At 38.8% G+C, this 27,123-nt stretch overlaps 1 protein-coding gene across 2 annotated transcripts in view; it reads left to right on the top strand.

Annotated features, from left to right (window-relative positions):
* The window catches only part of ITGA2 (integrin subunit alpha 2), a 69,402-nt gene that overhangs the window by 35,940 nt on the left and 6,339 nt on the right, over window positions 1–27,123 (top strand). For both annotated transcript variants that reach the window (XM_069880496.1, XM_069880495.1), the window contains 19 exons: window positions 232–305; window positions 1,715–1,853; window positions 3,835–3,980; window positions 4,689–4,832; window positions 6,859–7,062; window positions 7,869–8,005; window positions 9,481–9,620; window positions 10,600–10,751; window positions 11,781–11,891; window positions 12,486–12,568; window positions 13,396–13,537; window positions 16,988–17,080; window positions 18,126–18,202; window positions 18,298–18,381; window positions 21,617–21,719; window positions 22,547–22,657; window positions 23,190–23,294; window positions 23,576–23,689; window positions 25,971–26,060. In XM_069880496.1, coding sequence (XP_069736597.1) covers window positions 232–305; window positions 1,715–1,853; window positions 3,835–3,980; window positions 4,689–4,832; window positions 6,859–7,062; window positions 7,869–8,005; window positions 9,481–9,620; window positions 10,600–10,751; window positions 11,781–11,891; window positions 12,486–12,568; window positions 13,396–13,537; window positions 16,988–17,080; window positions 18,126–18,202; window positions 18,298–18,381; window positions 21,617–21,719; window positions 22,547–22,657; window positions 23,190–23,294; window positions 23,576–23,689; window positions 25,971–26,060 — 2,249 coding nt within the window. The remainder of the gene's footprint in view (window positions 1–231; window positions 306–1,714; window positions 1,854–3,834; window positions 3,981–4,688; window positions 4,833–6,858; window positions 7,063–7,868; window positions 8,006–9,480; window positions 9,621–10,599; window positions 10,752–11,780; window positions 11,892–12,485; window positions 12,569–13,395; window positions 13,538–16,987; window positions 17,081–18,125; window positions 18,203–18,297; window positions 18,382–21,616; window positions 21,720–22,546; window positions 22,658–23,189; window positions 23,295–23,575; window positions 23,690–25,970; window positions 26,061–27,123) is intronic.

Below are 27,123 nucleotides of genomic sequence, written 5' to 3'. Positions count from 1 at the left end.
GCGGAGCTTTATAGCTCCATCTTCCCAATTTACCATCAAATCCTCCAAATATTCTACAGTTTATTAGTTCTCAGATTTCCATTGTTTGTAAATGTTGGAAATGTTTCAGCAGAATTGGTAGGTTTGGAAAAAAAATATATGGTTCATATGTAGCTACACTCAGCAGCGGCAATATTGGATCTCATATGTGATTCTATAGGGTTAACCATATGTGAATACTTTCTTTATCAGGTACAGATCAAGGCGATACATTCCAAATGGAAATGTCACAGGTGGGCTTCAGTGCATCTTACTCAAAAAAAAAGGTATGTGAATTAGAGCATTTAATGACACAAATAGAGGTAATTACTAGACATAAATGCTTAGAATTGCAACAAGAAAAGACTAATAAAACTGAATGATCATTTTAAAGATTTTTTTTCAAGCAGGAGGATACTAGCTTATAATCTTCTTTTTATTTGAACACCATAGAAATTAATTCTAATAAATTTTGTATATCTCTAAAATGAAATATATAAATCAATATGTGAAGTTGATAAATAGATTTTAGCTAATGATTTTGAGCCTTGTTAATCCAATTATTTCCATGATTTCTGAGTTCACGTAACGTGAAAAATTCAATTGCTCGAAGTTAATACTTTGTAGTTGAATAACTCAAAAGAATTGATACCATATTGTAAAGTTTGTGTATTTCTATGTAGTCTTATATCTATTTCAAGATATAGGTAAGTCAAGTCTGAATTCTTCTAATATTTGTAAAGTTAATACTTGTTTAAAGCATATTTCACTTAGAAATTATAAAGAATAATAAATCAGATGTATTTCTGTTGCTAACTAATTTATCTTTATCTTGACCAAATGGATACTCTTTGTAAAATTCAAGTGTGGTTCAAGCAACTTTCAACTAAAAATACAGGAAGGTTATTTCTTTGTCATGGCCCTTAAAGGTGAATGAAGTAATTGTTTAAAAATCCTAAGTATTTGCATGAATTGAAGTTTTAATTTACCAAGCACCTGATGCTAGGAAATGGCAATAAATTAAGGATTTGGGGATTTTTTTCAGAAACATTTTTACTGCAGTTTTCTATAACAGTATCTCAGTTCAGCAGAGAACTTTAACAGTGTGAATAAACTAAACTGTGTTTATGTGTACGAGTCTAAGATGAAGTATTTCTATGTTAAATAGTCTATATAATAAGCCATATTAATTTAGATTTTTTATTTAACTCTTCTCTCAGTGACGCTTCCTTATACCACAGTAAATCAGCTTTTGTGTGCTGTCATTGGCACTTTTGTTGGCTAAAAGGAGGCTTTAGCTTTTTCTTAGAGTTTTGTTTGTCTGATCCTCAGTGTTTTGAGAATCATGAGCGCATAAAAGCATGGAATTGGCAAGGCAAACCTCTGGATGGACAGACCGAGGAAATTATCGGTGTTTAAATAAGCCTATTTTACCTTGTATTGCAGTGTCTTGAAAGCCAAAGCCATCACTTATCCTCTTGCAGTAGAGGAGTGATAATCCCCCTTAATGGGGCAGTAAAGTCTTGCATGCGGGTGCTAACTATAAGCAGCTCCAGTCAACTGCTGGCAGTTATTTGACTGCACATCGCTGCCTTAAACACAGTGATGCAGGAGATTATGTACGGTAACTTCAGTTTTGCTCACATTTTTTTCTGAAGTAGGTAATTCTAAAATGTTGATTTTTATTTTTTTTAAGGATGTTCTGCTGCTAGGTGCTGTTGGGGCCTATGACTGGAGCGGAACAGTAGTTCAGGAGTCTTCGGACAGAATCACCACCTTTCCAAGCCATGTGTTCGAGAAAATTCTACAGGACAGAAATCATAGCTCTTATCTAGGTAAGGGGTTGAAATGCAAATTTGAAGATGTAACAAACCTTTATTAAGATATTAAAGAACTTTGGAAATTCTGATCCAGCCAGACTCCTGTTAAATCATCTGAGAATGTGAAAAGAATTTTCCATCCAAAAAGATTTTATTTACTGGTCAATGGTTCATTGAATGAAATCTTTAATGTGTTTTTAAATTTCTACTCATATCAATGTGGTAAGCTGAAAAAGATATTCAGGCTTTCGGACAGGGACAAAAGAAGCCATGGGATTTGAAAAAGGTTTTAGTGTATCATACTGATACCTTCTATTTTAATATTTGTATGTGCTTCCCCAGTTACATGCGGATGAGAAGAAGAAGTCTGGCTATCATTTAATCTTTTCTTGCTCTTTTCCTTGCTTTTTCCATTTCAGTTAATAGTTTTAAGAATATTGCTGTCATTTAACAGAGGTCTTATTTATAAACCCTGTATATTTTCTGATGTGCGTTTCTGTGACCCCCATAAAGCCACTCAGTTTGTCATCTCAGTTCATTGAGATTTTTTTCTGCCTGCTCTGGTGATTCATCCCCGAATAATACTACCATGTTACACCCCTATGATTTTCTTATCCTTGAAGTTATTTAAGTAGATGCTATTTTTGCAGTTAACATACTCTTACCCTATGGCTTAGCATTGCTTGCATCCAACACAATGAATAGATCTAAACCTAGCCTAACCTAATGAGCAGTAGTGCTTTTGCATGTGTGACCTCTTCAGACTTTCTATTCTTTCATTTTCTAGAATAATTTGTGAAAGGTCAGGTAATTTCCTTTCAGCACTTCTCCAGAAGACACTTGTAGTAGTATTTGCCTTAATCTTTTTGCAGCAATATTGTTGCCTTTTCTGTCCCTTCATTTCCTTTCCACCTCCTTCTGTCCTCCACTAAGAGCTCTCCGTACCAGCTCTCTCTCACCAGTTCTAGAGAGCCTAAAGGGCTGCTGGCACCTCACAGCTTGCTAGATTGGCCCCATTCTGCATTGCACCCTCTCACTTCAAATGGCTCTATAGGGTATTTGTTAGGAATGAGTGGCCCTATCTTGCAGAATAAAATCTTGTTTTGTTGTTGCTTGTTGAACTTCTAACCTCCAAAGATGTTCTTTCTGTAGAAAAACAGTGACTGAACACAGATCTGAATGAGACTGGTATATGTAATGACCAAGGCATAATCCTTTTAGGCTATGCTCCTTACATTGTCCAGCACCTTCCTAAAGACCCACATATTTGGCTGAGGCACTGGGATTTTGTTACTGAGTTTAAACTAAAGTCTTTATAAAGCCTGATTTTGTTTTCATCTGTTAAAATACATATGCTGTGATTAAACCACAGAAATGTGAAATATGCAGTAATGCTAGCTTTATAGTGCCCATACATGTTTAAAATATTTGCAGGTATTAAAGGATGTTTCCTGAGAGCAAATAATGTTAGAATAATGGGAATGAGGATTAAAATGTTCAAAGAAGTTCAATCAACCTAAGCCCTTCAGCTGTCAAGCTGTTAACCCAGCTTGTTGTATTCAGCCAGCACACTGGGCTATGGTTTGGTGAGCTGTGGGAAAACACACTGCAAGCTTTGCAGAATCTAGATGTTCCTTCCCAGTTTGAAGGCTGGCCCAAATATTCATCTCATTTTTCTCATTATTTCTTTATTCAAAGGGTACTCTTTGCACTTCTTTTCCTGTGATATGACATTTTTGTAGTCTACATTTTCTGAATAGGCTGAACTGTTGTCCATGCTATTCTGCAAACCTGCTTCTATTTTATCTGTGTGTCATTCTCTCCAGATGACTATTGTGGATATTATGCATATGTGATGGCTTAAGTTTCTGTCTGAACCATCATTCAGTGCAACCAGTGTAGCAGATTAACTCATCCTCTGTGCCTTTATGGGTAACTAATTGATGAGTTGTAGTTAATAGTCTCTCACACATTAAACATTGGCTTCTCTCCCTAGGTTATGCTGTAGATGTTCTCTCAACTCAGAGCTCTGTCTATTTTGTTGCTGGTGCACCAAGATCCAACTACACAGGCAGAGTCGTGGTTTATGATGTCGACAGCAATGGTAATATTGTAATTGTGCAGTCTCAGAGAGGCGAGCAGGTATGTATATTTTTGCAGACATCTGTTTTTATTGATACAGCAGTAAGTTGCAATGCATTTATTCTGAAAATTCCTCTTTCTTGCTATTGATTTAGAATCCACTTGAACTTTTCTCTGCCACTAGACTATTTCACTGAGGTTAACTGTAACTCTTAAGCAGTATTTTAGGACATCATCCAGTAGTGGTAAAAGATAATGTACAAAGCTGTTTAATGCATCATTCTGTCAACAATTATAACTGACTCAGTGAGCTCCACTCTGCCTAAAATGTTGTGACATAAATGACATCAAAAGAGAGATTATGGTGTTCATTCTCCTTTTCTCAGTTTGGAAAAGAGTATTGAGTTTAGATTGTTTTGGTTTTGTTTGTAGGACAGTTCTGAGAATAAATGAAAGTTTGGGTAGTTCCATGTGCACAGTTTAATATAAAAAACTTATACCTCATACAGCTTATTCTCTGCATTCTTATTACCAAATGATAAAGCCATAGCAGCAAGTACTGGACAGAAACAATGGACACATTGATTCTTCAAACACTATGATATGATTCTTCAAACACTAGAGTGTGTTATATGTTAATTTCATTCCAATTCAGTTTCATTCATTAGTAATGGACAATTTCTGGGTGTAAGTTTCTGAGACAGGTACAAAAACATTATGCTTTACAAAATCTACATATAAACACAATTCTATTACTACTCATTTCAGATTGGCTCCTACTTTGGAAGTGTGGTATGTTCAGTGGACGTTAACAAGGATTCTGTGACAGATGTTCTGTTAGTGGGTGCACCAATGTTTATGAATGACCTGAAGAAAGAGGAAGGGAGAGTATATATGTTTTCCATCACAAAGGTAAGAATGGCACTGTAGCAGAGCTAGAATCAGCTTTCTGCCTCTTCATCCAAGATACTTGCTGATATTTTCAGCTGGAGGGATTTACCGTTGTTCCTTGGACTGCAGTTCTACCAAAGAAAAAAAAAGTGGTCCAAACAAAACCAGTACTTTGTAGTAGTGTCCATTCTGTCAAAACAGAGTGATCAGAGGGGCAATCCCTAGCCCAGCAACCAGGTAACACAGCAGACTTATTCAAGCCAGCATTGCTTAGAATGAGATTCTTTCAAAGCAGACGGTCCACGTGCAAGCTAAAAAGGCTTTGGCCCTAGGCCTTTTCAGGGCCTCAAAGTTGCCATTTCGTGTAAGTTTTTTTCTAAATTTTAGAAATACTGTGAGTGCATGTTCTTCTCCTGTGGTGTGGCATAATGGAAGGCTTAAATGGTGCCAAGCCTGTCTGGTTAGAGGACCAGAGATGGAGCCCTTCCCAGTGCAATCTCACCCATTCTGCTTTTCAGGAGCAGCTGCAAACTTTCCCCAGAACTGCTTGTGCATGTAATCTGAGAATAAGCCAGTTGGAAAAGAGTAAAATGAAGTCAATAAGCAAGTTAGTAGTTAGGCATTATTCGTGACTGGGGCCTGCTGCTCTAGCCAGCTCCCAGGTCCTGGTTTTAGGCACTGTACACAAATATAACTCAAGGCTGACCATTCATCTGAAAAACTTAGCTTGAGGATATTGCTAATTAATTGTTTGCCATTTCATTTTTGGCAAACCTATTCAGCACCTAACAGTGTTTTTCTGCTGGTTTTCTGCATTGTTTCATAGACTTCCACGCTGGATGGCAGGTGTTGCTCATGTTATCTCCTTTGTTCAGTGAAGCTACTTTATTTGTCTGATGGTTGACTGTGGTTTTTATTCAGACCTGTAGTAGGTATTTTCAGAATAACTGTATTAACAGTCCTGAAGCCTCTGGCACTTTTGATCAGTGTCTCAGTCAATCATTGAATGTCTGGCTATGCAAAGTAAATTAATACTGCTGTCTATCAGCGAAAACAGACCATGGCCTTTTTACTAGGTAAATTATAAATAGTGAGGAAGGACCATCTTCTTCAGTGGCAGCTCACAGTCATATCATCCTGGATCAACAACATAGATAGAGGTGCTGGAAGTGGTACTGCTGGCAGCTGACATTGGTCTTGACTGTGGTGTTAGAAACAAAATATGAAGAAAAGAAAAATGAAGGATTATTTTTTCATTTTTTGAAAGCTGTATACACTGGAAGACAATCCTTACAACATTTAGTCTTTGTCAAGTGTTAGGCTTAAAATCATTTAAAAACTAAGAATAAGGAAAGAATTATTTCAAATAACCTGGATTTGTACAACTTGTCAATGTTGTACAAACAATACTTTTCTAGTAATTTTTAATAAATAACTTCTCAGGTATTTCTAAGATTTTAAGCACAGCATGACAACTGAGGTTCAAGATGAGAATATTATTTGCCAGACAATTGAATTTAAGCTAGTGTAAATGTGATTATTTAACTACAAAGATCTCCAAACTTTCTTCCTTCATTGGCAGTGGAGGGGTCAGGAGTTTAGTATTTGGACACATGTTTTTTGCATTAGTTAGTTAGGAAATTCCATTTCTGTTTCAAAGAATTATGTCCAGTTACATAATTTCCATTCCCTCTGCATAAAAGCTGGTAATCTAAAACTGGAAACTGTATTTTTCAATGTATTGTGAAACTTCAGAACAGTCAGATGAGGACAGTGAGAGCATTTAAGCTTCATACATATGGTTATATTTGCTGTTAGTGCTTTGCATAGCGTGCTTTAATTTTGCTGTGTGGTGCTTGCCAAGACCCTGAGACATAATGCAAACTGAATGGGCAATACAATGGAGAAGGAATTCAGAGTTGAGCTGTTCAGGGAGAATGTACTGGAAAACAAAAAGAAAAAAAATGCACATGGGTACTGTTCTTATATGTAATCTGGTGCAATGATAGCTGTGTTTTTATTTTTTCTTCTTTTTCCTTTTCTAAAGGGAATTTTGGACAGAGAAGAACTCATGGAAGGTCCACAGGGATCAGAAAATGCTCGCTTTGGATCAGCAATCACAGCACTTGCAGATATTGATTTAGATGGCTTTAATGATGTTGTAATCGGTGCTCCACTGGAAAACCAAGACTCTGGAGCAATTTACATTTACAATGGATTTCAAAAGACAATACGTACTAAATACTCTCAGGTAATAACTTTGCAAAATGCAATACTCAGTGCCTCTAGATCTGCTAGAATTTAACAGAAGGATTTTCTGTCTTTTAATTGGCTTCTGCTTCATCCTCTTAAAGGACTACTGTTATTCCTATGGTTTATTTCAAGTTTTGTGCCTGTCCTTAATTCGGCTGTAAGCATGCCTTGGTTGATGTTGTGGTGCTAATAACTGAAGCATAGAGAGGAAAAGGACATGCAAGATGCTCTGTGTAAGCCTCATGTAGTTTTTGGTTCCTGTGTATAGTCAGGTAATTTCCTATACATTTTTTGACATTCATTATTTAGGTTTTGGGGGCTTGTGTACAGGAATGAAATTCAGATAAATCACAGCTCCACAAATTATAAATATGTTGTGTTAAAGGAAAAGACTTCCAAGAACCTTTGCATATCCTATGTGCTCATACAATGGTGTTTTTAATGTCATTTTCCATGCAGACTTTCTGGTTGCAGAAAGTATTTGTTAGAAGTTCTGTTAAGCTTCCCACTCCTTCAGTTGTTCAGTGTGAGACGGAAAAGGTTTCCAGTAAGTACCAGATGGCATACAGTTGATGCACTCAGTTGATCTACTCCCAAGACAAAAAAAATTGAGTCTGTTCTCTACTCCAGCAGGGGAGGAAAATGTGCTTAAAATTGTCTGAGAAAACATCCACAAATACATTTTGTTTAAAAAATACATAGCATATACTGGGAATATGAGTGAAAATCCCCCATTGCTTAGCCTGCTATCTACAGACTTAAGCATGTTTGTGGCAAACTTAGTGACCAAACTCTCTTCCCCAGAAAATTTTAGGATCGGATTCTGCTTTTGGAAAACGGCTCCGATTCTTTGGAAGATCAGTAGACGGCCATAGAGACTTAGATGATGATGACATTACTGACGTATCAGTTGGTGCTGATGGAAATGTGGTTCTGCTATGGTTGGTAAACACTTTTAGAAAGAAAGCACTTAATGATTCAGATACAAGTTCAGCATGTAGTTAATTAAACACTAAAATAAACCAAAAAGCTCTTTCATTCTATGTGTTCAGAGATAACACACTTATTGCCTCACTACTGCTATGGTAGCTAGCTGAAAAAAACAGCATTAGACTAAACCTCTTTTAAGCATGTATTATCAAAGCATTGAAGACCAATGCAGCAGGGTTGAGGAGCAGAGCCAGGGCATCTGGGGAGAAGTTGGGTGGCAGGGGCTGCTGAGAGCAACCTGGGAAGGAACGAGGAGGGCTATGAGACACCCGTGCCCGCTGTGTAGGTACATGATAGAGAGGGAAGGGGCAGCAGCAGGGAGTGGGGCTTGCTAAAGAGTATTTCTGACAGCAGGTGGTACTTCAATAGCTGCAGTGTAATTTTAAGACAGATGAAACCACTTCCCACACAATCTGTGTGACCTTTGCTGGCTGGTCTGGGGAAGAAAGTTGTCCTGCAGGGTAAGGACAGAGAGCAGTGAAAGAGAGTTAACATCTATTTCTGGCAAGGAACCCATCTTTCCTGGCATGCGGCCTTTGCCAGAGCAATCTGAGTACTTTCACAAAATAAAGAAGAAAGGCTTCTTAGAACGCAAATATTCTGCCTCCCTAGGTACTGTGTGTTTTCCACCAGTTCCTTGAAGAGCTGTATTAAAATGCAATTTGCTTTCCTATCTGTCAGCTATATTTTCACCTGAGGCTCCCCGCTGTGGGAAGAAAAACACCACTGAATTGCTTCTTATTTCGTAATGAAACAAGGTTATTAAAAGGAGTGGTCTCTTTGGACCTCTGGCCCACAACAGAACTGCTGCTGGTGCTGGTGGGAATTGCATTAAAAAAAATTATGCTCCTTCAAGTATCAGCAATTATTTAGATATGATTAATGAAAATGCTTATTTTTCTTTCACTCTGGTGTTTTGTCTGATTAATGAGTTTAACTTTTGATTAAAGTGTTTGTTTTTAAAGCCAGAGTGCCTTTGAAACTGTTCTTCAAAATCTTGATTTATTACATGAAAAATCACATTTTCAGAAAAATAACTGTATTTATTAAAATTAAGAAATACCCTACTTTGCCTTCCCAGAGGAGATCAGTAACTTTTCTAAAGGAGCAGTAGAAGGCTACTTATTGGGAAAACAGGACAATGGCTTTGTTCTCTGTTATCTTAAGGGAAGGATTAGAGTATTAGGATAAGACACTGATTATCCATTAATTTGACAGGATAAACTACTTAATGTCATTACTGAAAGCTACTGTATCAACAAATGCACTCATACGCAAAGAAAAATAATTTCCCAATGCCATTAAAAAATGTTTACATTGGTAATCAAGAAAATCAATGTTACATTTACAGATAGGAATAGACGACAATTTCTACGTTACCCAATGCTCTTGAAAATCACATGTAAACTTTAAAAATATTTTTCAGGTCACAAAGCATTGCAAATGTGTCCATAATTGCCTCATTTAAACCTGATAAAATCAGTCTGCTGAACAAGAACACAGAAATAACTGCCAAAATATGTTTTCAGGCTACGTTTAGACCTGCTACGAGAAATAATCAAGTGGGTAAGAGTATTTCAACTACTTGTCTCGTATTATTCAAATGAGAAATGGAAAGTCTAAATATATATGAGATTGAATGTCAAGGAAGGCAAAATCAGTATAAAATACGTGCTTGAGAAAGTGTTTTCAAGGCCTACTTTCATCACTGGCTCCATAATCTTGGAAAAGTGAGGATTTAACAGTAAAAAGGAGAGCTGTACCATAGATATTCAACAAATCCCAGAAAATCTCATGAGTGACAAGCTGATTTTTTTAATCTTGCTGGTTTCAACAATAGACTGCAGACTTTACTTCTCTTTTCAGGAAAAAAAAAAATAGCAAAAGATAAAAATCCATAGGCTCAGTGTAGATGTCAGTAGGGAGAAGTGCTTCTATTTGGGGGTGGAAGAGCAGCACATATTTCTGAGACAAGTACTGGCCTCTCATGAAGTTATTTAGTTAAATGTACCCATCAGGGATAACACCAGTTGGACTGCATCAGTGCTGTGTATACTGCCTTTAGGAACTCATGACTGTGAGCTATAAAATAATGGTGAACTTTCATAGTACATTAGTCATAATATGAAGAGAAGAAGACAAATTATTATGTGATTGAAGAGAAGATGCAGATTATTTATAGTCTCCTCAGAGTTCTGGGATATAGTTGCAAGGCTTCTTTATCTAGCATAATCCTGGCCCTGCTGACTGGCTTCTTGCCTGACCTGCAGGCTCAGACATCTGCAGTGGAGACTAGATTTATTGCCATTTAATGTGCTCTCTGTGGATGAGAACTTACGTCAGGATTTAAACCTGTTTGACTACTTTGGAAAACACAAGAGAAAATTCTATCATTTTGAGATTGCTCTGAGTTTAGCAAGCTACAAAAAAAAAGGAAAATATTCAGTGTGGTTTGGAAAGCCTGGTCTCTCTGTTATGTTAAGTGTAGTAACGAGGTCGTGGGCAGTCATACTCAGCAAAATATGTATTGTTATTCTTCTTGTAGATTTAAAGTACAATGCAACATTGGATGCAGATCTCCAGTCCTCTAGAGTGACTTCTAGAGGACTGTTCAAAGAAAATAATGAAAGGTACATGCAGAGGACTCTTGTGATACGTCATGAGGAAAGTTGTGTTCATGATGTGTTCAGCGTACAGGTAAGTGCAATTGCAACCAGTCTTATGTGACAAAAAATTGGGAGAAGACATTGATGAATTTTACATCTGTAAGAGGAATTTCAGGCATGATGTACTCAACAATTTAGGTTTCTCAAATCTCCCACAACTACAAAATACTTAGTAGTGTTCTGATTTCAAAGAAACTAATAACTGTCAAATTGGGCACAGCTTTCTAAAAGCATAGAAGAGGCATTAATTCAGCTTTGACATAACACAGAGCCCATATTCCAGTTTCAATAGATTATTATTTCCCTCAGAGTAGATTCTTCTTTAAAAGCCAAAACATACATGTAAATGTTTTCTTTCAAACTAACAGCATTTCAGGCAGGCTCCTGGTGCATCCTAGCACTAGGTATACACCTAGGAAAAAAATTAAAATTCTCCATCTTTCACTAGAACCAAAGACTGAGCACAGCCCTGAGAGTTGCGTTAAGTCCCTTGCATGGTGCTAGGTCAGGTAGAATACTTTTATTTCTGCTCTGCTTTGCAATGCAAATCTCTTTGAATTGTTGATCACATTTATTGCTATTATGAAGCCACAAGTCACCAGGCTATAGAAGAGCATTCATCCAGTACTAAGAAACAGAGGCAACATGAAGTATATTGTGGTTTAGTATCACTCAGGCCTAACTGCTCTCTGGTGATAAGGCAGAAGGGAATAAGAAATTTACTTCTGCAGCCAAGTGAGAATGAAAGTCACCTGATGGCAGCATTTGAGGACCAGCTTCTGCAGCTGCAGAAAATCTGCAAGTTTTTTAAACCTCGAAGTGACTGTAATCAATAGAGTCTTTAGGAATCATAGGAAAAGGAGTTTTATCATGGAAATAGCACTAAAAGTTGTCTAGCAAGGCAGTCTCACAGAATTATTTCAGTCAAGAAATGAGGGTTTACATTGTTTCTTTTTGTTCAGAGCAGGCATGATTTTACTATGCATTCTCAGTTTACAACAGAATTACCAGTGTCACTCTGCTTGCTGTGTTGACAGCTGCGTTGACCTGTGTTTCACAGGAACCTTCTGATGCTATAAATTCCCTTAGTCTGCGCATTGACATTGGCCTTGCAAATCCTGGCTCCAGCCCTGTCCTTGATAAATATTCTCCTGCATCTGTGGCCTATAGTGTAAGTATGCAGACTTGCTGCTGAAAAATGCATGGCTATACACATGTCCATAATATGCGGCCCCCACAAACATGAGGTACATGCAAATAAACTTTGTATTTTAGTTAAGTCACTGGGCTGAAAGCATACACCTGGGGGATGTCCCCTGGTTCCTTTTATGCCTTTGACTATATTGCATGGGCTTGCTCTCATACACACACATTACGCCACCATGGCATAAAAAGCATATTGGTTGAGCAATGTTACTGTTGATGTTCTAGTTGATTGCAAAGATGAACTATTTTAGGTTAATTTAGCCTAAAATAAGAGTATAGAAAGAGTATATGGAAGAGAGGTGGAACCCCTTCAATTACATGGCATTTGTTGTTAGTTAACAATAACCTGCCTGCACCATTCTTATGGATCAGTTGACATGTAGTAACATGTTACTGCCTGTTAACTTTTCACATGTTGGATTTTCTAATGCTCTTTGGAGGAATTTTCTTATCTGCAAAGCGAGAACATGCTTCACATCAAACATATTTGCACTTTACTGTGTGTAGATAGTTTTAAAGTTGAGCACTGTCATTCAGAAAATGCTTTTCATTTTTGTAGATTCCTTTTATTAAAGACTGTGGTGAAGATGAAGTTTGTATCTGTGATCTTGTTCTGACTGTTCAGCAGAAGGTGGATGATGGGTAAGACAGGGCTGAATCAGTGGAATTGTTGTGTGTCAAGTGTTAAGTTTTCACCAGCTGGTTTGTCTGTAGGCTTCGGTTGAATTTCCAAATATTAATGCCTTTCTATTTCAACATCTCCTTAGAAGCAGCAGGGATAAAAACAATAGTAATTCTGTCTAAATAACTGATCAAGGAAAAAGAGGTATGATAAGAACATAGACATGGACGTAGAACTTTTGTCAGCTTAGACAAATCCAAATTCTGAATCTTAAAGAGGAGGACACTGGGCATTCAGAAGAATCATGTCTGGCTAGCAGCTGTGAGGAAAGGGAGCACACTGGGAGAACAGCAGTGGCTGCAGTGGCTGACTTGATCCCCTCTGTGGGGAGAACCAAGGATCCTGCAGCAAGACTGTGACACTGGGGAGCCGAGGTCAGCCATTCTGGCAGCTCATATTCCAGGTCCATATGCAGGTATATACACACACATACAGTACACAGAAACAGGACTGCCTCTCCCTGGAACTGCCATCTGAATCTGCCACCCATTCTCTGCCTACCTTCCTACCAGACTCGAGCCCTTGGAAATTCAGCAACGTGATTTTGACCATACATAATCGAGGTCTTGCATTTTGAAAAGACACTAATTCCATTTGGTTTTAAGAAACATTATCACAGAGTTTGTTATGTCAAAGAGTTTAGAAAGCAGAGCCTTTAAGTGCATAGAATGTAGGAAATATCTTGCTGTGCTTGTTATTTGTTGTTGGCTACAGGCAACACATATTTTCATGATCCACAGCTGTTGTAGTACCTCTGTTTACAACAATGGACTCTATTTTCCAACAGCAAACAGCAGTTTGTTGTCAACAGCAAAAACAGAAGACTAACCTTCAATGTGAAACTGAGAAATAAAAAGGAAAATGCATATAACACCAGAATCCAGGCTACATTTTCAGACAACTTGTTTTTTGCTTCATCGTCTTTACCGGTATGTGATACCCAACCTCACTGCTTCTTTTATTGCCATTGAGTTTTGAGTTTCTTTTTTTTTCTTTCTAGTAGTGCCTATCCCAGGAAATAATATGTGTGCAAACCTCTCTTGCAATTTATTTTCTTGGATATCAGAATTATTCCCTTCGGCATATCAGTTTATTTAGGTCAAGGAGAGATACTGCCAAGTCAGCATAAATGTTGGCAAGCTGTTGAGTTTGACCTCACCTCAGTATTTCAGTCATCTTTTCCTCAATTTAGGCCTTGGCACCCACATCTTCTGCTTGACTTGTAACAATATGCCTGAATGTAGTTGCTGTGACACAGGGAATTTGTATTTTTGATAAATCAAGCATGCAGCATTGATGATGTGGCCTTAAAGCACAGACTTTGGATCTAGAAATAGTGTTACTGCCAAGGCCATGTGTTCTAGCTAGACAGTTAATCAGGTTTAAATGATTGCTATACCAGAAGCTCTTCTTCTGATAAATTTGTCTTAGAAAAGGGAAAAATAAAGGAGTTAGACATACTATTTTGGGGAATGCAGTAAATCTATAATATAATCTCAACTGGTGCTCCCAAACAATTAATGAAGGATGAAATCCAGATTTCAGTGCTCGGCTTATGTGCTTAGGCCACTGCTGGTAAGGTGCGTGATAGTCCTAGGGATGAACTCCAGAGCAATCCCTATACTGAAGGGAGGCAAGGGATAGGAGCATTCATCACTGCCCAAGAGCAGCATTTTCCTGAACAATGAACTGGCAGAATTATTCCACAGAGTGCTGAGGGTGCCCCACTACCTCCTTGTCCTGTTGTGCATTAATATTGCTCATTCCACTCATGCCAGAAGACCACACTGGAGCTAGGACTTCCTCTTGCTTTAAAAGCTCATTTCCTTAGAAGTATTTCAGCCTGCAAGTGAAGCTTTTGACCACAAATGTGCCTGCTTTAAAGCAGGAAGAAAAGTGTAAGCTGAGAATGTATGAGTGGTTTGGCCTTTTTGGGGGGGTGGGGGGCACGGCGAGAAGCATAATTCGTGAATGATAAATCTCTGGTAGGGATGATTCTAATAAGACAGTACACTTTAATGAAATCTTTTTGAAGTGGTGCTAACCGCCTGTAGCCTACAAGTTTGGTTTTGGTATAGGACAATGACATGCTAAATAGCTTCTACGGGTATGTCAATCAAAAGAGGAAGGTTAAAGAGAATGTACCCCCACTGATGGTTGGGAATGGTGACCTTGTATCAACAGATGAGGAGAAGGCTGAGGTACTTAACAACTTTTTTGCCTCAGTCTTCACTGATAACCACTCTCCTCACCCCTCCTTGGTCATGGGACAGCAAGATGGTGGCCAAGAGGGTAAACCCCATCCCACAGTAAAGGATTCATGACCACCTGAGGAATCTGAACATTTATAAGTCTATGGGACCTGATGGTATGCATCCCAGAGTCCTGAGGGAATTGGCTGATGTGGTTGCCAAGCCACTCTCCATGATATCTGAAAAGTCGTGGCAATCAGTAGAAGTCCCTGGTAACTGAAGAAGGGTAACATTGTGCCCATTTTTAAAAAAGGTAGAAAAGATGACTCGGGGAATTATTGACCTGTCAGCCTCACCTCTGTGCCTGGGAAGATCATGCAACAGATCCTCCTAGAAGCTCTGCTAAAGCACATGGAGGACAGGGAGGTGATTAATGGCAGCCAGCACGGCTTCACCAAGGGCAAATCCTGTATGACCAACTTAGCGGCTTTCTATGATGGGGTAACCACAGCAGTGGATACAGGTAAACCAACAGATGTGATCTATCTAGACTTCTGTAAAGCCTTTGACACGGTCCCCCACAACGTCCCTCTCTCCAAGTTGGAGAGATATGGATTTGATGGTGGGAGGTTCGGTGGGTGAGAAACTGGTTGGATAGTCATATTCAGAGAGTAGTGGTCAATGGCTTGATGTCCATATTGAGGTCCGTGACAAGTGGTGTCCCTCAGGGGTCCATACTGGAACTGATGCTGTTTAATATCTTCATCAATGATATTGACAGTGAGACTGAGTGCACCCTCACCAAGTTTGCAGATGACACTAAACTGAGTGGTGTAGTTGCCACACCAGAAGGACAGGATGTCATCCAGAGGGACCTGGACAGTCTGGAGCAGTGGGTCTGTGAGAACCTCATGAGGTTGAACAAGGGCAAGTGCAAGGTCCTACACCTGGGTCGGGGCAATCCCTGATTTCAGTACAGAATGGGGGATGATGTGATTGAGAGCAGCCCTGCAGAGAAGGACTTGGGTGTGCTGGTTGATGAGAAGCTCAACATGAGCCAGCAATGTGCACTTGCAGCCCAGAAGGCCAACCATGTCCTGCATCAAAAGCAGGGCAAGGGAGGTGATTCTGCCCTTTTATTACTCTCTTGTGAGACCTCATCTGGAGTACTGTGTCCAGTTCTGGAATCCTCAACATAAGGAGGATATGGAGCTGTTGGAACGGGTCCAGAGCAGGGCTACAAATATGGTCAGGGGGCTGGAGCACCTTCCATATGAGACTGAGAGAGTTGGGCTTGTTCAGCCTGGAGAAGAGAAGGCTCTGAGGAGATCTTATAGCGACCTTCCAGTACCTGAAAGGGGCTACAAGAAAGCTGGAGAGGGACTATTCATAAAGGCTTGTGGTGATAGGACGAGGGGGAGTGGGTATAAACTGGAGAGGGGCAGATTTAGGCTTGATATAAGGAAGAGTTTCTTCACCGTGAGAGTGGTGAGACACTGGAAGAGGTTTTCCAGGGAAGTTGTGGATGCCCCATTCCTGGAGATGTTCAAGGCCAGGTTGGATGGGGCCTTGGGCACCCTGATCTAGCGGGATGTCCCTTCCCATGGCAGGGGATTTGGAACTAGATGATCTTTGGAGTCCCTTCCAACCCAAAGTATTCTATGATTCTATGGAATATTCTGCAACACATTAAATAAACTTTTATGTATTTTAAATTTTCCTACAAAAATTAGAATCAGGGTTCCTTTCAGTACACAAACTTCTAAGTGAGAGTGCTTGATTAGATGTGAGGTCATGTAAATATGGCTGTGAAAGTTGTGTAAAAATGCTGTCAAAAAGCACTGTAGAAGTTAACACTGGAGGTGACCTGTGCTTTCTAGCCTGTATTCCTTCTCCCAAGCCCAATACAAAAATCTAACAAGATCATTACAGGTCACAAGAAATCACACTGGACTGGTCCTTTTCCCACCTTTCTCCTGCCTCACTCCTAGCCCTGCCTGTGTCCAAACCCATCTGCTCTCTCTCTAGGAATTACTGCCATCAGACCTATTTTTAGTATTCCTTAGCATAGTACTAATACGTGTAATATTAGCATAATAATAAAAGTCCTGTAGAAAATACAGACTGGAAACTTCCCCTTTGCTTTATCAAAACCTGATACTATGATTTTCTGTCTTTTGCCTGCAGAGTGATGGGACTGAAGTTTCGTGTCAGACAGGAACAGCGCAAAGTACAGTCATTTGCCAAATAAGCTATCCTGTTTTCAGAACAGAACAAGAGGTACAGCTACCATATTTAAATAACCTTGAATGATATCCAAAAGTGGTTTTGTTGTTGTTTCCCCCTAAATCTGCATTTCCTGCTGGTGAGGTTTACTTAGATTTAAGGACTGTTAACTTCTCTTTGGGTTTCAGAGGCACTACTAAGAAGCAAACTAAAGGCTAAACTTTTGTGACCCCCTTCCAGGTTAAACACTGTTGAAGAGTATTTGTCCCTAACCAGAGTTTTCAAATGCTGCTGTAGCTTTATAACTCTTAGGGGATAAGGGTGGGGCAGCAGAAGCAGAGAATATTGCTTGTAGCCTTGTGAGAATTGGGCTTAATTCCCATTAAACCTCTCCTGCTGCATGAAACTGGGATAGCTCCCTCTCCTTCTCTGTGAAGCTCATCTCTCCAGCAAAGCAGTATTGCTTTGAGAGGAGAGGGGTAGCCCACACAGCCCCGGGATAGATTGCGTATCTTTTTTCTCATGTATACTATAAATGTCAGGATATCCATGGTTTTATGAAACGTAATCTCTTATTCCTCAGGGCGGAATAGAAATAGGCTTCCAGTCTCTGGAGCGATAAGAAACTTGCTAGAAAGAATAGAAACATGACATTCTGTTGTGGGGGAGCAAAATCAAAAAACCTAATTGCATATAAAAAGTGCAGTTTGTTCTGAATTTTTAATGGCATTGGTCAAAGCGGACCTCTTGGAAAATGAAAGAAAAGAGTGAATACGAAGATGGTGTTAGAGCTAGAATTTAAAAGCATGTAACTGAAACAATCCTTAACACATTTTTTGCAGCTTGTACTACTTATATATGATTTAAAGATGCAAGTAGCTCATGTTTATGTAACAATGACAATTCATAGGGGAAAGCAAGAACAAAGCAATCCTGGAATATTAGAAATTACTGAAATATTACACAGAAACTGATGGAGGATTAGAATACATAGGGCAATTCTAGATTGTTGTGCTTATGAGTAATGATGTTGCTGTCAGTAAGTCCTCTGGATAATGAACCATCAACTAATTTGCTGTGTTCCTTGTCTCTTCCATAGGTATCCTTTGATATTAGTTTTGATTTTAACTTGAAAAATCTTCAGAATGAGGCAGTTCTAAGTTTTTCTGCATTGAGGTAAAGCATATAACTGTATGAAAGTGAGTGAGGTTGTAATACCTTATTTGTATAAAATAATACAACATCTGACTTAAATGTGTTTTGATGAACAGTGAAAGTAAGGAAGAGCAAGAATTGGACAATCATGTCAGCTTATCAATTCCTTTGCGATATGATGCAGAAATTCATTTCACAAGGTATGTTGAATAATTCAAAGAGTCACTGTCAATTTGCCAAGGCATTAGAATATAGTAATGGCCTTGAAAGGCCACTGAAAAGAGAGTGAAAGTATATTTTCATTTTGGAATTCATAAGAAATTCTCATTTCAATCAACAGTAGCAGAATTTTATGTTCTTGTAATAATCTTACATGTAAAAAATTATGGAATATGTAAATCCATGTTTCCTTTGGACAATTGTTACAGATGTTCACATGAATGGAAGTGGTATGAAACTGAAACAGTGCTTGTGGCTTTGATATAATTAGTATACACTGTATAATAAGAGTGGGCCTCTAGGCTGAAACGTAGTGAGATTGGATCAATTCTGGAATTAAAGTGATCAAAACTAAAGAAAAGAACAACAGCAAAAATAAAAAAAAAAATGACCGAGCTCAAAATCTTAGCAAGCAGCAAGATGAGGGGTGTGAGAGTGGGGGACATTATGGACATATCTGCTGAACCTGGACCAAAAATACAGATGCTTGTTAGCAGTTTGAGATACTTATTTGAACCAAATCCTGTAGTGGCACGTAGGAGATTTCCCCTTTGCTGTGGCTGCATTGGCATCAGGAGCAGCACAGACCACTTTCCTGCCTGTCCATCCAAAGACTGGCTCACACCTAATCTCCTGGTGTCAGCCCTTTCCTCTCCCAGCAGAAGGTAGGTCAGGGCTTTTGCAAGAGGGATCCTTTACCCTGGGAAGGGAGGTTTTTAAAGAGAGACAGATGGGTGGGCAGAGGAAGACAGACAGACAAAATCTCTTTAAGACAGTTCTACCTACTATGCCCTTGAAACCTCTTATATTCAGCCCTGGAAACCCCCCTGGTGATTTAGGATGCACTGAAGCAGTAAGTAGTCTGTCACTGTTCCAAACAAGAATTACTTCAGTTACAGTTTAACTTAAAGTAAAATTGAAACAAAAATACAGTGGTTTGACTCCCAGATCAAGAATGATATTTTACCTTTCATCAAAGAAAATACTTGTTTATCTTTCCCAATTACTGAATTTCTAAGGTAAAGTACTTATAATTGATGCACGTGGTCACCAATTCTCAGTGTAAAAATGCTTCTATATTCCAATATTTGTAAACATAAACTGATAGAAAATAAACAGGAATTATTCAAAGGATGACAGAAATTTGAAAAAGAGGAAGCTGCTTAAAGATGCACAGCAACAATGAATTCAGGAAATGAATACTGAAAAACCACCATCTACAAGTGCTGTTGTCTGTGTATGATGACCTGAGCTGGAATAGGGACCACAGTACAAAAGATGAGTTTAACAACCTGCTTTACAGCAGCAGTTTCAGAATATTTAAGGGCCTTTCATTCACTGCTATGCACACCAGTTTTGGAGATGTGCAGAATTTTTCAGATTATTTTAATTACAGGGAAGCATTTGTGTCAGTGGTGGAAGTTCTTTCAGCTCCCTGAGAAAGCTGCATGAGACTTCAGCAACAGCAAAGTGTTACTAAAGACAGGAGTGGCACAGAGACTACAGGAGCATCTGACTAGGTGGCTAGCACAGCAACTTCAGCAGCCTCCTAGGAACTGAGATGGTGCAAATTAGAATCAGCAAATTTAATTAGCTGAGAAACATGAATAGAAACTCAATGCTTCAGGAAAGGACGCTCATGGAGTCTATAAAACAGTTTCTTAAGGAAGAACAGGGATTTGAATTCAGATACATCTCCTGAGTATAAGAAAATGCAATTTCATATGCAAGTCAGGGCATGAAGGAATCCCTACTGCCAGAAAAAGAATTGGTTATTCATGCGGGTAAATAAAAGAAATAAAGGGAGTACATATTAAGCCAAGGTACAATTTAAAATGTTTCCCTTATAGTTAGCTCGTATTTACAGTATTCCTCTTAGGAAATATCTATCTGGAGATAGTTCCTTCTTGAGGTATGTAGTATAGCTGAGGAGCAACCTCTTAAAATACAAAGGCTGAGGAAAAAAAAGAGTTGTCTTGCTGAAATGAAGCCTTTCTAGGGAAAATCTTCTGAACTGGGTTTCGAGGACAAGAGGTGGGAATCAGTCTTACCAGTGACTCCTACAAGGACAAGTAAGCTGTCACTGTGCATACTGGAAGGACTGGAGACCTGAGCAATAAGGAAGCAGAAAATGCATCACACAAGTTTTCCTAGGAATCCTTGTTAGGAGGCTCTTCAAAGAAATGGCCCATGGGGGAAAGTATGGAGGACAGAAAAGGATTTACGATGCAGTATGGAGGAGCACAACTGATGAGGATGCACTTCTGTGAGACTGCACACATTACCCAGATTAAACAGGGAGAGCAGCACTAGTAAAAAGGATGTATTTGTGCTTTGGGCTACAGGAAATGATGATTTAGGAATCATGGTAGCCCTTGCTCCTTGTTTACTCACTCCCTTGCATGCTTTTCAACTGCTCAAATTAGCCTCCTAATGAAAGCTAATGATGAAAAGCAGACGTATTTCTGGAATGGTTCAGGAGAGGAGCTATTCACAGATAGCACATGGAAGTGATCACAGCACAGTGATCCTTTGTCTTTGAGCATGGTCCCAGCTGGCTGAGCCTGTTGAGCATCAGTTGGTGCTGATAGTGTATCCTTCCATCACACACCTGTAATTTCATGCTGTCATGGGCTGCCACCACAGTCACATTACTTTTAAATTTTCCGAAGTCATACATACTAAAGACAGTGGCCCAGAGTAGACCAAGGGCTACACAATATGTACCTTGCACACAAGCTGGGTGCTGTGTGTGTTTCCACATCCAAGCAGTGTAGAAACAAGTCTGCCAGTGGTCTATGGCATTGGGGCCCAGGATCTCCCTAGGAGTCTGTTGATAATTGCTGTTATTGATGTACCAGAGCGACCATCAGGAGGCCCTTTCTGAGAAGGGAGATCTGAAAGGCTGAAAGTCACAGTTTGTGCCTGGAAGAGGAGCTTGCAATATGACCCTGAAACACTATGTGGTGGAGGAGGCTGAGCAGAGCCTGTGTCCCACACAGCCCTCCTGTCTTACCTTCACATGCTCACTTCAGCTCCAGACTTCAATGTACCATGTATTTTCTTAACCAACTTTGTAAAATTCAAACAGCAGTGCAAGTGACTAATTTTTCCTCTGACTATACTTCTGACATGTTTCATGAAGGCACATCCAGTAACATATGTTTTCAAAGCAGCTGCCAAATTGCAATGTATTGTTTTATGGTTGTTAACTAGGCTTGCCAACATCAACTTCTATGAAGTATACTCCGGTCATAACATTCCTTCCACTGTGAATAATTTTGAAGATATTGGCCCCACATTCAACTTCTCAGTTAAGGTTAGTAAATGTTTCTGGTTCTGGTTTGAGAAGATGCTGTACCTCCTTCTGTAGCCTTGTCCCAAAATGTAGCTGAAAAAACATTCCTGATTTCACTGTCCAATTTTGCTGGCTTTGAACCAATCAAGTAAGAAAAAAAAAATTGCAAATAGCTGGAGGATAAATGCTTACAGCCTTTGAGGTTAAGGATGAAATTTGCACCTACAGCACAAGTAGATTAGAGGAGGGATTGTTCCTGCACTGCTTACATACTTAGAAGGTGGTTAATGCTTAACTTTAATTCAACTTTGACTGTTTTTTCACAGAGCATATATATCATCTGCTGATTTGATAAAGGAAAACAAGTGTTTGCAGGCTTGGACTTTGAAACTTGAAGTTTGGCAAGGGCTGAGTGCTCAAACCAGATGCAAGAATTAGCATTTATTACCTAACTTATGAAAACTTAGGTCCAAATATGCAACGTGGAAGAAACTTAAATTATGTTCCATTTACATTCCTATAACTGCTACTTTAAAGGACTAAATAACAAGCCTGTTGGCTGTGGCAGAATATTTTCTTTTCAAAATATATATTTCATGCAGTTACTACATGCTTTGCAAAGAAGACAGACAGGGACCTCAAGGTATGCAGTACACTTTCAGCTGGTATATGTATTATTGGTATAATGTAATTACTACTCTAGCAATTGTCGTCATAAAAAAAAACATTGATACAAATTCCGTTTTTTCCATACTGATCCATGATTTCTGATTTTCTTGCTGTATCAAATAGTTTATGCATATGTAAGTATAGCTACCTGAATTAATTGTGAGTTATTTGCTTTGCAGGTAACAACAGGAAGTATTCCAGTAAAGGTGGCATCTGTAAAAATCTCTCTTCCGGAAATGACCAGCAAAGACAACCCACTGATGTACCTAACTGCAGTCACCACAGATCAGGTAAAGAACTGAATTACATAAACTGCTATGTTTTGAAGTTTAGTCAGTACCACAAATGTCAATTATTTCCCTCATAGTGTGGCTGAGACTCAGAAAATCTATGCTCTTTCTCCATGTCTCTTCCCCATAAAGGGAAAGGGAGGACTACAATCTTAGAAGTATACTAGTCTATTACTAGGCTGATGTGGATTATCTTTGTGGTCCATGGCTGATGTTTCATATGAAGACTCTGGAACTCTTCAGCTAGGTCCCTCTACAAGCTCCTGGGAAGGTTATAGTAAAAAAAAAATAACTTTCAGATAGGGACAAACCCTTCGGGTCAGTCTCGGGGGGGTGGGGCAGGGAATCACTGCAAGAGCCATTAAGTTCTGACCAAAATCACATACCTCTGTTTCCTAAAGTATCCAGCATTACCTAATTCACAATCTAGCCTTTCACAGCCACCATCTCATTCCAGAAATATATATTATTATGGTGACTATAAACTCCTGAGTATGATGTCATCCAGTTGCATTCTTGTTGTCTTTCCTAGGCCAGAGGTGTTATTTGTCAAGCTGAGACAAATCCATTGCAAATAGGGAAAAGACCTTATTCTGCATCTTTCACAAAAGAGAACTTCAGAGCTTCCAAAGAACTGGTGAGTAAGACTTAAGGCTGCAGTACTGCAGGACAAGCCCACTGCTGTACCTGGGGTGGCCATCCTCATTAACAGTGCAGGACTGAAGCCTATGGATGTTCTCACACATACTCCGTCTGCCTTAGATAGAAGGAAGGTGCATGTTCTTAGCTTGCGAGCACGTAATTTATATACACAGAATGACAAAGGCAAGGTATAAAACCCACAGATGTTAAAATAACACTGGATGAAGTGTGTTTTTAATTCATGCTGTTGCTTTTCCTTGCTGTTTCCCCTGGAAGAACTGTAAGAATGCAAAATGCAGTACTATCACATGCAAACTGGAAGATATTATGCTGAGGGGAGAGTACTTTGTCAATGTGTCCACCCGAATCTGGAATGGAACCTTTGCTGTGGTGAGTATCAGCTCTGTCTTCATGAAGGATCCAATACCCAAATATTTCCTTAGTCCTGATATTTTTCAAAGTTCAGTAAAAAGACCTACGAATCTATAAAGACCTTCCTTTACTTTACAATATTGTGTGTGTTTTTCCAGATTGAAAATTCACTCTTAAAGTAAAGTAAGTAGTGAGGCTGCATAATGCAGATGATAATCTTCAGTTCAGCACAAAACCTAAGGAAAAAACCACCAGACACCCACATTTTCTGCATCTGTTAAAATTCATTCAAGAGGAATTACGGTTTCCACCAAACTCAACATTGGACAGCACAGTACAGTATCACAGTATAATCACAGCCTGGAAAATAATGTCTCTTTTAGGTTTTGAACATCACAGCCTACATAGTGATCATTTTTAAGTCACATCAAAGTATCAAAAAGTTGTTACTGCTGCCAGTTGTATTTATTGGAGAAGGTGTGGAATTATTGTTTTATTTGATTTTTGATTTTATTGGAGTTGGTGTCAAGAAAAACAGTCCTTGCTTAAAGAGCTACAGGATGCTTAAAAATATCCATCAATAATATCTTGACTTTCCAATTTGAAATGTGTCCTCCAGGATATAACTTATTGTAAATTATCAGACTTTTCAAATAAGAACATATTTGCTTCTTAGCTAGGCAACCAACCAAAGTGTCTCGGAGTCCTGGGTTTGCCTAAAGCGTCAGCAACATGATGCAGTCTTCTTAGTTTGTCTGGCAAGTCTTGTGGCAGGTATTGACATTTAACAGCAGGGCTGTTGTCAGCTTTAGCATTCAGCTCTTAAAGGGAAAAGGTCAGGTTGGTAATGTAATATACTTCTCCAAATGTGTGGAAGAAAGCATCTATCTGTCTTTCCAGTTGTTTTTTTTCAAATCAGCTGGGTCGAGACAATTTGTTAGTGTTGTCAGGTACACAGAAGGTGGAGACCTGAACAAAAGGCTGCTATCCTCACAAGAAAGGTAGTGGAAATACTTTGCTTACCACTGGACAATGGAAAGGAAAGATTGTCACATCTTAGCTTTCCTCTCATCTCCCATTTTGTCATTTTATATTTGATTGTCAATGTTCAAGGCAAACAATCTTCCAAGCACTCAATAATGCACACAATCAACCTTTTTGTTTAGTGGCAATCAGTCGGTCATTGTCCAAAAAGGGGATAGCAGACCTGTAAGCAAAGCAAAGAAAAACGTGTTTAAGAATTAACAAGGTGCTTTGCATTGTGCTTAGAAGAGTTTCTAAACATTTAGGAGTACAGGACAGACCATTTGGGCAGATAGCTGCAGTGCAGGCATGTGACAACTCTACACTGCAGGGAGTGGTCAGCTCGGTGTGTATCAGCTGCTGCAGACTCATGGTTGTTCAGGTACCCTGTGTAAAGACCACCCACTGTACCTGGCCCTGCCACACATAAATGGCTGAGGAAACAAAAAAAAACAGAGAAAAATGACAGAGCAGGCATTGCAGTTGGTATGGCTAGAGAGTGCTCCTATGCTTCCATGAACCCAAGTTCATTCCTAGTGGTGCTATGGGAAATGGGGCTCTCTCTTCCTGGTGCGTGAGGAGAAGAGCAGCAGCAAGCAGCAGTGTCTGCACAGCCATGCCCTTCTGCCTCTTGACACGTCTGGAGGGGAGTGGGGTCTGGCACAAGGTCACTTTTAAATGGGAATTTGCTTAAGATTTTTGTTGCCTTTTTTGTTTAAGCTGAGGAAGCAATGACAGAATTTGAGCAGTGGAGAGGAACAAAAAGTCATAGGAAAAAATAAATGGGGAAAAACACAAGCATGGGGGGAGGAGAGCTGGAGAACATCCAGTTTCCATTTCTTTTACAAGCCAGACATATATCCCCATCAGTCTTTTGTTGCTGAGCTTTTTCTTCCTCTCTCACTGTTATTTCCCCCCCCGTCTCTTCCCTGCTAGCAGTAGAGGCAGCTTTCAAATAACTATAAAGGAAGATATATAATCAACTCTTCCTGTTTTGCTTGAACTGTTTTTTAAAGAAAAAAGGTCAGTTCTCCAGTTTCATTGCTAATGAGTAAAGGCAGTAAATTTAAGTCTGGATTACTGATACATTATTACTTTCATAGACAGGTTAGCTTGGGACACATGAAAAGATAATTTTAATTTTTCTTAATACTGTGATTTCTTTTTTTTTCTGCTTCTAAAGTGTTAATTTCAAAGCAAAAGAATTCTTTTGGGATATCTACATTCTACATTACCCTGTAATAGAGCTTTATGTTTTAAAAACATCTTATGTCAGTTAACTTTCCAGGCATTACAACTGTCTGCAGAGGCAAGAATAGATACACATAATCCTGAGTTATTTATAATTGGAGACAATACCCTAACTGTAAGTATAAATGGTATGTTTTCAACCTCTCTCCCTTTTATTGTATTAAAGTGATACTATTTAATTTTCAGTGTCCTTTAGGAGTACATAACTAATTGAAAACTCTGACATTTGATTATGTTGAACTAATGTATCCTTTTTAGCTATATAAAACTTACTTAAGTTACTAAAGTGTTTTCATATCAGTCAACTACTATACAAACCATGCTTGGTTAAAATCTGTAAATCTCAAATAGATTGTAGGACTATCAGTTAGAAACTTCTGAAATGTGTTTAGCTTCTTGTTCATGAAAGATCAAAATTTGGACAACTTTCTGCAAAGGAATTAATTGTTGTAGATAAATAAGCTCTGGGAAACATTCTTGCAAATATGATTTATAGTCTTACTTATGTAAGTGTATTTGGTTTAATATTTGTAGACAGATGTATGGCACAGGTCTCCCTCAAATTTACTTAATCTTATTTGTAAAAGAATATGGAGTATGTTTTGCATTTGGAATGGCTGTCATATGTACAATACAGACACAGGTAATTTCAAAAAGTCTCCAAACCACTGCTTTATTAGTGTGGAATCCTCGTAAGGTTTCCATCTGCTATATACAAACGTAAGCAGCAAGGAATACAGTAACCTTGTGATGCTGTTGATAAAAAGCTACCTTGTTCTCTTGGCTTTTCTAGAGAAGAAAAGTCTTCCATTTGCAGTACTACTTTAAATTTATTATACAGGATTTACCAGCCTGTTTTATCCATTAAAATAACAAAGGCCATTGAAGACCAAATTGCAAGTTAGTAAGGGAGTCAAATATGTGTGAGAACATGTAGCATAGCCCATTCACAGGCAATGGAAAATTTAGTTAAATATGAATGAAGGTGCTTATTGATTGACATATCTTCGTGTGGAAGTAAAACCATAATTCAATACTATTTTTGGCATTGTTTTCTCACGCATCACTCTATTTCTTGTGAAGAACCTCTAAATAGACTCATTTGCCTTCAGGGTAACTTCAGTGCCTGAGGAAGCAAAGAGAATATATGTGCAGTTCTGAAAACAATGCCATGTTTT

This window comes from Phaenicophaeus curvirostris, chromosome Z, assembly GCF_032191515.1.
Source record: "Phaenicophaeus curvirostris isolate KB17595 chromosome Z, BPBGC_Pcur_1.0, whole genome shotgun sequence".
In the NCBI taxonomy this organism is placed as follows: Eukaryota; Metazoa; Chordata; class Aves; order Cuculiformes; family Cuculidae; genus Phaenicophaeus; species Phaenicophaeus curvirostris.
Note: the sequence above shows the minus strand (reverse complement) of the source record. Positions and strands in the feature narration are given on the sequence as shown.